The 10,746-nt window shown below is 41.7% G+C and overlaps 1 protein-coding gene and 1 pseudogene across 1 annotated transcript; both read right to left on the bottom strand.

Moving 5' to 3' along the window:
• Positions 1 to 200: 200 nt before the first annotated feature.
• Positions 201 to 3,812, bottom strand: LOC146526487 (uncharacterized; annotated as a pseudogene).
• A 79-nt stretch (positions 3,813 to 3,891) lies between these two features.
• On the bottom strand, positions 3,892 to 8,765 carry LOC146526486 (uncharacterized). The gene is made up of 4 exons (XM_085207074.1): positions 8,627 to 8,765; positions 5,840 to 6,985; positions 4,304 to 4,952; positions 3,892 to 3,955 (listed from the first exon to the last, which is right to left on the bottom strand). Exons 1-4 carry the CDS (start codon positions 8,763 to 8,765, stop codon positions 3,892 to 3,894), a joined length of 1,998 nt encoding a protein of 665 aa, XP_085063200.1.
• Positions 8,766 to 10,746: the final 1,981 nt, after the last annotated feature.

Below are 10,746 nucleotides of genomic sequence, written 5' to 3'. Positions count from 1 at the left end.
TCATAATATAATTTGTGGGTAGAATTTTCTAGTATGGTTTCAGGGGCATATTTATAGTAAGGAGTATCAATATTCTTAATAAATTTACATTTGTGTGCAAGTTGCTGATGTATTATATTACATATTTGGTTGTGTCTATGTGTGTAGTCGGAATGTGTAAGATTGGAACAAGCACCCGTGATATGTTGAATGGTCTCTGGCTGACTGTGACATCTACGGCATTTATCATTTGTGACTGTGGTATCCTTAATTATATATTTTTTGTAATTTTTTGTGTTTATGACTTGGTCTTGAATGGCTATTATAAATCCTTCAGTTTCGGGGAATAAACTACCAACTTTAAGAAACATATTTGAACCTATTGAATCAATATGCGCTTGTTCCAAATCATGAGGATGTCTTCCGTGTAACACTTTTCTTTTCCAGTTATCTATTTGTTGCATTTGTTGATTTATATTTTGATCATTTTGTATATCAGTTATTTGATTCAAATTTAGTGGAGTGTAATTATGGTCATTATCTATTATTGTTTTATGTATTTTACTATTATTTGATTTATTAATAAAAAACTTTTGTAACGATTTTATTTGATTTTGCCATAAAGTATTAATGTTAATAATACCCCTTCCACCATGCAGTCTTTTTATGGTAAGCCTTTCTATTGCAGATTTACAGTGAAGATAATTGTGTTTTGTTAATGTACTACGTATAAGTCTTTCTAAGTTTTCTATTTATTTTATTTTTTATTTATTTATTTATTTATACGGATCTCCAACTGTCGTACATATTGGTTTACATTACATACATTCTTAGGATATACTAATACTATTATGTACAACTGATTATAGGAGAACACATCATTCATCAATAATAACAATGATTAATTTACACTATAGAAAAAAATAATAATAATTATATAACAAAAATATAAGATTACTTAATATTACATAATAGTTAAAATCATTCACAATTAGTTCTATAAATTAACTATTCTATGTCTGTTTTGGACCATTTAATAACACCAAAGGAGTAAGTTAATATTGGGATAGCATAGGTATTTATCGCTTTAACGAGATTTTTCCCGGATAATTGTGTTTTGCAAATAGCATATATTCTTTTTTTAAATTCTGTAATTAAAACATGTTTTATAATTGTATGATCTAAACCTTTTAGTTGATTATATCCTAGGTATTTGAAGAGCTGTAATAGTGTTATGATCATTTATAGAATAATTACCTTTTTGGATTTTGCCTTTAGTTATATGAAGAGTTTTACACTTATCTAGGCCAAATTGCATTTGAATGTCGTTGCTAAATTCTGTAGTTATATCTATTAGCGTTTTCATGTCCTTATCTTTTTTGGCGTATAGTTTTAAGTCGTCCATATAAATAAGGTGTGATATTAGAGAATTCTGTGTGCGTGAACTGAAGCTGTATCCCAAACGACTATTTTGTAGTAGATTAGATAACGGATTTAGGGCAAGGCAAAACCATAAGGGACTCAAGGAATCCCCTTGAAAGATTCCTCTTTTAATTTGAATATGTCTGGTAGTCACCGTAGTACTATTGTAATTAAGCTGCAAGGTTGTTTTCCATTGAAACATAATAATGTTCAGAAATTCTATGATAAATGGGCTTATTTTATATATTTTTAATATTTGTATTAACCAAGAGTGAGGTATGCTGTCAAAAGCTTTTTTGTAATCAATATATGTGCAATGTAAATTTCTATTTTTTGTTGTAGCATGTTTGTGGATGGTAGAATCTATAATGAGTTGTTCCTTGCATCCCATATGGCCTCGCCTACACCCTTTTTGCTCCTCTGCTATTACATTGTACTTTTCTATATGTGTCGTGATTCTAGATGTTATAACTGAAGTGAGGATCTTGTAAATTGTGGGTAAACATGTTATGGGCCTATATTGTGAAGGTTCTGACGAAAATTTGTTTTTTGGTATCATGTATGTAATTCCGATTGCCATAAAATTGGGTATATTCTGCTTATTTAAAATAATATCTGTAAAATTTTTTGCTAATGCTCTATGAAATATGGTTAACTTCTTATACCAAAAGTTATGTACTTTATCAGCACCGGGTGACTTCCAATTGTGTAGTTTGACAGTAATTTTTAAAATTTCGGTTTCGGTTATTTCGCTAAAATTCATTGTATCTATTATTTTATATTTATCTGTTTCGTCTAAAATCCATTTAGCAGTTTCGTTGTGTTTTAATTCTTGTTCCCATATGTCTGACCAATACGTAGTTAACTGTTCTTCTGTAGGGATGCTCATTTTATTTATATCTTGCGATTGATGATGTGGTTTTGAAAGTTGTCTGTAAAATGTTTTTTCTCTTGTTGTAAATAAGATATTGTCGTCTTTTCTTTTCTGTGCCTTTTTGTATCTTTTTAATCTGTGTGATTTCAGAGCTAATTTTTGTTTTAATGTATCTAGAAATTCTTCTAATTTTTGGTTATCATTTTCATGCTTAGTATGTAACGTTGTATGACGGAAAATTTTCATGACTGTCTTAACTACTTTTTTGGATCTATTGTTATTGATATATTGTGTGAGACGTCCAATATCTACTCTAAGTTTTTCTATACTCTTTTCTAATCTTATTTGCCATGATGGTTTATTTTTGTATTTTTTTCTTTGTCCCGTATTTGTTCTTTGTATGATTTTATAACCTAACTCTTCTCCTATTACTAAAGCTGTACAATATATCAATGCATGTATGTCTATTAATTAAATGTCATTGGAATTATAGTTACCTAATATTTTAAAATTAAATATTTGTATTAGTTCAGTAAGTTTACGAGTATATTTTAATTTTGGCAAATTTGGTCGAATTGATGGATCAAGTCCAGAAAAAAGATTCAGTGTGGTTGATAATTTTTCTCTTAAATTTGTAATAAATTCGTCCGTGTAATTAGTAGGTACTATTAGTGTTTCTATTTCATTTTCTATTAAACAATTTAAGGATTCTGTTTGCGTAGAAGTTTGTGTTGTTTGGGTATTAAAATAATTTTGTGATTGTTCGCCAACTTGGGATACAGCAGTTGTTATGTTTGATAAAACTAAATGACTTTGATTTTGATTTCTAGTTATATTATCCATTTCTATTTCTTCTAATTCTATTTCACGTTTTACTTCTCCTTTTATTTGATTTAGTAAGTCCTGAGGTACCAACCTATTTCTAACTATAGTTCTCCTTTGATCAGATACTCTTTGCTCGGAAACGGTAATGTAAGAATATTTTTGACAGAATAGTTCGTGTAGGCGTTGTTTATATGTGGAAAAATCTGTTTCTAACTTTGTGATTCGGTAGTAGGTACGCATAATAAACATGTTGACTTCAGAACTCCATCTCATGCGTACTCTTGGCTTTCCAGCTTTGGTGGACGCAGGCAAAAAGGCGTTTGCCTCCTGCGCAACACTCAAAGTTAGTACGTGTTCAACTGTATGGTTTGAAGAAGGTGATGATGGTATAGAAGGTGTGTAAGATTCACTACTTGGACTATATGGTTCTATTGGACTATTAGGTTGGGATGTGTGTTCGGCTGTAGTATATTTGTCGGTGGGAGCCCGCCTGTTCAACTCCAGACCGCCGACGGTTCGCATGCTGAAACACCCAGCGTCAGCTCCAGGTGTGCCCCGACGATCACCCTCGGGAAGCGGCCCCTGTCAGTTTCTTTTGTAACCGTGTCTCCATTTTTATGGGTAACCTTTACCTTGTTAGCCGTGTAAGTTTCGTAAGTACACGTTACCGCCCCCCACGTTAGCAAGGTGTTCAGCTAGGACGTAAGGTAGGATTTTGGGGGGCTTGTTATTATTATTTTATATATATTTTTCTCGAAATATAATTTCGGTTAATATGAACCCCACGAGCTTCAAGCCAAGTGTGGTCCATTTCCTGGAATTGGTTGGGAAGTAATGTCCTCCTGTAAAAACTTCCTGACAATGCGACAAGTATTAAGGATTGCGGCTTTTTGCATAGTTATGTATATGTTTATAGGTAATTTTATCTGCTCTAAATAATGTAAAAGACTTTTTGGTATAACTCCTGTGCTGGAAAGCACCAATGGTACAATATATACTTTGTTCATTTTCCATATTCTTGTAACTTCTTCTTTTAATTCGGTGTATTTATTAATTTTTTCTGTTATAGATTTTTGCAGATTATGGGTATTCGGAATTGTGATATCTATCAAATATGTTTGTTTATTTATTTTGTCTATAAATGTTATATCAGGTCTATTGTAGTGTATTGTTTTGTCAGTTAGAATTGCTCTATCATAGTACATCTTGCAATTGGGGCTCTCCAACACAGGTTTTGGTACGTATTGATAGTATGGGTGGGGCTTATCTTGTATTAACTTATTTATTATTGCCAACTTTTGATGCACAATTTGTACAACTTGATTGTGTCTATGAGTATAATCTGTCTGTGCTAAGGAAGAACAAGCGCTAGTTATATGCTGAATAGTTTCCGGTTGTCTATGACATTTTCTACATTTATCATTTTGTATATTACGATCCCTGACAATGAATTTTCTATAATTTTTTGTTGCTATGATTTGATCTTGGATGGCGATCATAAAACCTTCGGTTTCTGGGAACAAAGAACCTAATTTTAGCCATTTGTTCGAAGCCTCCGAGTCAATATGCACCTGTTCCAAGTCATGAAGGTGTCGACCATGCAGTTCTTTTTTACGCCAATTATTGAATTGTTGTTCTACATGGTCTTGAAGTGGTTTGAATGAAATTGATCTATTTTTTAAATTAAGTGGAGTGAAATTATCATCTAAATCTATTATTGCAGAATGTAAAGTGCTTTCTGATTTTGTGTAAAAGAAATCTCTAAGGTTCTTGACCTGTCCTTCCCATAACACTTCCAGATTTATTAGTCCTCTACCGCCTTTTATTCTTTTAATATTGGTTCTCTCTATTGCTGGTTTTGGATGTAAATAATTATATTTAGTTAAAGTTGTTCTTGTTTTTATCTGAAGCCGTTTGATGTCAGTTTTAGTCCATTTTATTACTCCAAAGGTGTATGTTAAAACTGGGATAGCGTAAGTGTTTATTGCCTTAAAAAGATTTTTTGAATGAAGTTGCCTTTTACATATTGCATTTAATCGTTTACTGAATTCCATATTTAACTGTTTTTTTATTTGAATATGATTTATACTATTAGATTGATGTACTCCTAGGTATTTATATGTATCACCTGACTCCATTAAATTAAATGAAATATTTTCTTCGTTATTAACTTTACTGTCGATTTTGCCTCTATTAATATGAATTATTTTACATTTATCTACCCCAAAAGACATATTTATATCCTGACTAAATTGAGTAGTCATTTTGAGGAGAGTTTGAAGTCTGAAGTCTTAGTCTTTGCAAAAATTTTAATATCATCCATATACATCAAATGTGTGATAGCAGTATCATTATTTAATTTATATCCGCATGATGACATAGCGTTCAGAAGATGAGATAGGGGATTTAAGGCGAGGCAAAACCATAACGGGCTAAGAGAATCTCCCTGAAAAATACCATTTTCAATATAAATTTCGTCAGTCATAACTTTGTTATTTCCGACTGATAAATGCAGCGTAGTTCTCCATTCCGCCATGGCATTTTGTAAAAAAATTACAATAGATGGATTTATCTTATATATTTTAAGTATTTTAAGTAACCAAGAATGAGGGACACTATCAAATGCCTTTTTATAATCTATATATGATATGTGAAGATTTTTTTTATTTGTATTAGCATGTTTTAAAACTATTGAATCTATTATTAACTGTTCTTTACATCCTTTATGGTTTTGCCTACATCCTTTTTGTTCCTCTGCAAGTATACTATTTTCAATTAAATGTTTATTAATTTTTTGTGTTATGCAAGCTGTAATAAGTTTATAAATAGTTGGTAAGCACGTGATAGGTCGATATTGGGAAGGGTTTATTGTATCACTATTTTTAGGAAGCATATAAGTAATTCCTTTTGTAACAAATTTTGGTAGCACTTGCTTATTATTGACAATATCCGTAATTATATTAGCTAATATATCATGAAGAACGTAGAACTTTTTGTACCAAAAGTTGTGAATACCGTCTATTCCTGCTGCTTTCCAGTTTTTAACATGCCTGACTACTTTTTCAATATCTTCTCTGGTAAACTGTACAAATTCCATATCGCTTACATCTTTCCATCTATTTTCCACATCACTCAACCATTCGGCCTCCTCGTTATGGCTTTCCTTCTTCTTCCATAAATCTGTCCAGTAGTTTGTGAGTGCTTCTTTTTCAGGTATTTCACTATTAACCGCATCTTGTTTTTCGTTTAAGTTCCTATAAAATACTTTCTCATTATTATGAAATAAAACATTATCTATTTTTCTCCGTAATGCTTTATTGTACCTTGCTAATCGCTGAGATTTTAAACTTAATTTTTGCTTAAGCGTATCAAGGAATTCTTCAGGTCTACTGTTTTTGCTTTCGTGTATAGAATGTACTGATAATCTTTTAAAAATATCTTGGACTTTTTTAACTAATTTTGAAGATCTATTACCATTTATATACTGTGTCACTCTTCCTAAATCGGCTCTTAATTTTTTTATATCTAATTCAAGTCTAATTTGCCATGCAGGTTTTTGAGGTTTACGGTTTGTAGTTGGTAAATTTGATTGCAAGTGACGAATATTATATCCAGAATGTTCGGCTATTACTAATGCACTACAGTAAATTAAAGTATGAATATGGTTTAAATCAGAATCTATGAAGTAAAATTGTTTAAGAATTTGTTTATTAAATATATCTAAGTACTCGTATAGCCTCTTATTTTCTTTTAGTTTAGGCAATTTAGGACGGGCTGTGGGATCTATTCCTGTATATTGAATAAGAGCAGTTTCCAAATCATTAGTTAATTTATTGATATTTAGTTGCATCTTATAAGGACTTTGTTCCGGATTTTGTTCATGTTCTAATTGAAGTGTTGTTAATGATGTATTTGTTTGAGTTGAGGCGTGAGTAGTTGGGATTTGTTGGTTCTGGCGCACGCGCCAGACGTTGAGACGCCCAGGCTGTGCACACCTCCAACGTGTGCTGGGCCGTCTTGTCGAGGCAGTCGTCGCAGTGGTGGCAGCGAGCGTCGGGCTCCCTCCCAGCGATCCGACACAGGTAACCCCCGAAGCAACCATGCCCCGTGAGCACCTGTGTGGTGCGGAAGGTTAGGACGCCGTGACGCCGCGCTAACCACTTTCGGAAAACTGGACGAACCGCCTCGATCGTCAACCGGCCGGCAGATGTTGTCGCCAGCCGGGATTCCCACATTCTTACCGCGGTTTCCCGCGCCTCCTCCGTGCGTGCCTGACTTGCCGGTTCCCCGGACACTAGGCCTCGACGCCGGCAATAGACCGACGCCAGAGACAGAGCATCCAGATCCCACGGCATGACTCCAGCCAGCACGCACGCCACCTCACCGGAGATGGTCCGGTACCCCCGTATCGCCCGGATGGCCATCACCCTCTGCGCACGTCGCAGCAGAGTGATGTTGTGCCGATCCAGGGCGTCCGCCCATACGGGAGCACCATAGAGCGCCATCGATCGGACCACTCCGGTGTACAGCCGACGGCTAGAGGCGCTCGGCCCATCGACGTTGGGCAAAAGGCGCGCCAATGCCGCCGCTGTCTTCAACAGTTTCGGGGCCAAGGATGTAAAGTGGCCCCGGAAACTCCACCGACCGTCTAGAACAAGTCCGAGGTACTTCATACTCCTCTTGACGTCGATTCGGACGCCACCGACGACGATGTGGGCATCTGCCGGTGGGCCCTTTCGAGGAGCATGGAAGTATAACGCCTCGGACTTGTTCAGGGCAACCTCCAAGCCCAACCTTCTAATTCGGCCGACGACGTCGGCCACTCCGGCCGTCGCGAGCACCGCAGCCTCGCGATAAGTCCTCTGCTGCGCCAAGACCAGCGTGTCATCGGCGTAGCAGAGGACTCCAACTCCTCGTAGGGTGTCGCCTCTCAACACCCAGTCGTACCCGATGTTCCACAGGAGTGGCCCGAGAACCGAGCCCTGTGGAACACCGCACGACACTTCGTACGCCTCCCATCCTCCTCCAGGAGCCGGAAACGTCACGGACCTCCCGGACAGGTAAGCCCCGATGACGCGGCGCAGGTATGGAGGCACTCGGTGATAGATGAGTGCCTCCTCAATGCAGGGCCAGGGCAGGGAGTTAAAGGCATTGGCGATGTCTAAAGACACCGCCAAGACTCCATCGCCCAGGGCCACCGCATCCTGCGCATGGGACTTCACCCTCAGTATGGCATCCACCGTCGAGCGCCCCCTGCGGAAGCCATACTGGAGGTCCGAGAGGTCCGGACCTGTCCGCTCCAAGTGACGCTGCAACCTCCTCGTCACAACCCGCTCGAAGAGTTTGGCGATCTCGCTCAAGAGCACAATTGGCCTGTAGGCCGAGGCCGAGTCCGCCGGGCGACCCTCCTTCTTAAGGAGGACTAGCCTGCCTGTCTTCCACCGCTGTGGAATTATGGCTTGAGCCAGACAGGCAGAGAATAGTCCTCTCACTCTGGACCCAAGGATGTTAAGGGCCAGAGTTAACGCCCTCCCGGGAACGCCATCAAGGCCGGGTGCGGTGCCGATCTCTTGCCGCGAGATCGGCGAACTGCTTCCTCCAGCTCCTCCTCCTCCACCTGTGGTGCGACGCTGTCCTCCTCCTCTTGCGGTGCAGGGCGGGCCATAGTTGGTGGTGTAAAATTGGCCCGCTGCGGGAACAGTGACGACAGAACCCCTCGGAGAATGTCCGGTCGGAGTGTCTGCGTCAGTGGCGGAGCCCAAGCCCGTAGCTTGCCAAGTACCATACGGTAAGGCGTGCCAAACGGGTCTTGGTCTATTTCCGCGAGCATCTGGTCGTGTGACTCGCCTTTCACACGACCGATCTCCTCCTGCAACCGCGTTCTCGCCTCGACATACAATTGGTACAGTCGGTCTTCCTCCTCCTGCACCTTCTGTACCCGCCTGCGATAGTGGCTGTACTGGCGTCTCGCCGCAACGCAGATGGTACGCAGTTGCGCGATCTCCCACGACCACCAGTACACCTGCCGCCGTTGAGGGCGGCGCCCGGAACGGGGCATTGACGCGTCACAAATACGCGTCAGCGCCCCCTGCGCCCAGGATGCGGCGTCTTCTGCAGACGCCAAGCTCTGGGGCAGCCAGGACTCCACTATCGCGGCCTCCTCCAACAATTGCCTGTCGAGGCGACCCAATTGCCACCGCGGTCCGCACTCTCGCGAGGTTGGACTGGGGGTTGGTTGCACCGCCGAATGTGTGGAGATCTCGTAAGAGATGTAAAGGTGATCCGAGAGAGTCTCCACATCATCCAGCACTCGCCAACCCCGAACACGACTCGCTAGGGCCGGGCTCGCGAACGAAACGTCCACGACGGATCCGCCCAGCCTTCGCACGCACGTGTTTGTCGTCCCCCGGTTGAGTACTGACAAACCGGTGGTAATCACCCACTCGGACAGCGTCACACCACGCACATCCGTCGTTGCGGAGCCCCACACGCTGGACTTCGCGTTGAGATCGCCGGCCACCAACACCTCCGCCGGACGAAATCGCTCTACCATTTCCCCCAATCGTATGAGGAACTCTTCAAACTCCGCAAGAGTTCGATTGGGGGAAAAGTAGACCCCTACGACAACGAGGTTGCCGACAAGTGCGGCGACGCATCCCGCACCCCTCTCTACTCGTGAGAAAGGCGGGGAGCCCGCGGCGACCTGGGTGATCACAGCCACCACCCCGGTGTTGTCGGCTACCCAGTTGTCTCTGTCGGGAACGCTGTAAGGCTCCGAAACAACCGCCACATGTATCGACCACTGCGCCAAGCTTTGGACCAATAAGTCTTGGGCTCTGGCACAGTGGTTGATATTCGCCTGCAGAACTCGTTCGGCCATTGTTAAACGAGCATAGGCTGCTCCACCGCGGCCCTAGATTGGGCTTCAGGTTGGGCTTGGCTCGACGTCGCCTTCCCTCTTCCGCCTTTGCTGCGCTTCGATTGCGCACAGATCTTTGCGCATGCTGCGCTGCCGGCCAAGTGGTCTGCAGGTCTCTGCGCATCCTCGCACGCCGGGCAGTGTGGAGCATCCGAGCACGTGGCTTGCTTGTGCCCGGGACGCCCACACCTAAAACATTGTGAGCTCCTGTCCACACCCACACATTTTGCCGCTACATGCCCCGTTTCGTGGCAGCGGAAACAACACAGCACCCGCTGCTGCAGCAGCGTCACTTTCGCTGACACGAAACCCACCAGAAGGCGACCTCCGTTCACCTTCTTGGCAGCCACTACCGGACAGCGGACCCAGGCAGTGCCAAGACTGCCACGGTCACGCCGAACCTCCCCGACCTTGATGGCGCCGACATCGCAACCACCGACTCTGCTGACAGCTGCGGCAACCTCCTCCGACGTAACCGAGTCGTCCAGCCCACTAACCCGTAGCTCCGCGCATTTAGTGGGCCTGGAGACTTGGACTTCACTCTCGTCCAGCACTGCCCGCAACTTTTGCGCAAGAGCATCCGCCTTGTCACCCGAGTTGAGCCCCGGGATTTCCAGTAGCCTCGCGCCAGTTGAGGCTACTCGGAATCTCATATCCGAGATGTCCAGCTCTCCGAGGTCAACCTTGGCCTTCAGCTGGGTGAGCACCTGACTGTAGGTCAAGTTGC

Source organism: Heliconius melpomene, unplaced genomic scaffold (genome assembly GCF_056956725.1).
Source record: "Heliconius melpomene rosina isolate 202511_hmr_F unplaced genomic scaffold, ASM5695672v1 ptg000031l, whole genome shotgun sequence".
NCBI lineage: Eukaryota > Metazoa > Arthropoda > Insecta > Lepidoptera > Nymphalidae > Heliconius > Heliconius melpomene.
The sequence above is the reverse complement of the archived record's forward strand: the minus strand, read 5'-3'. Positions and strand labels throughout refer to the sequence as shown.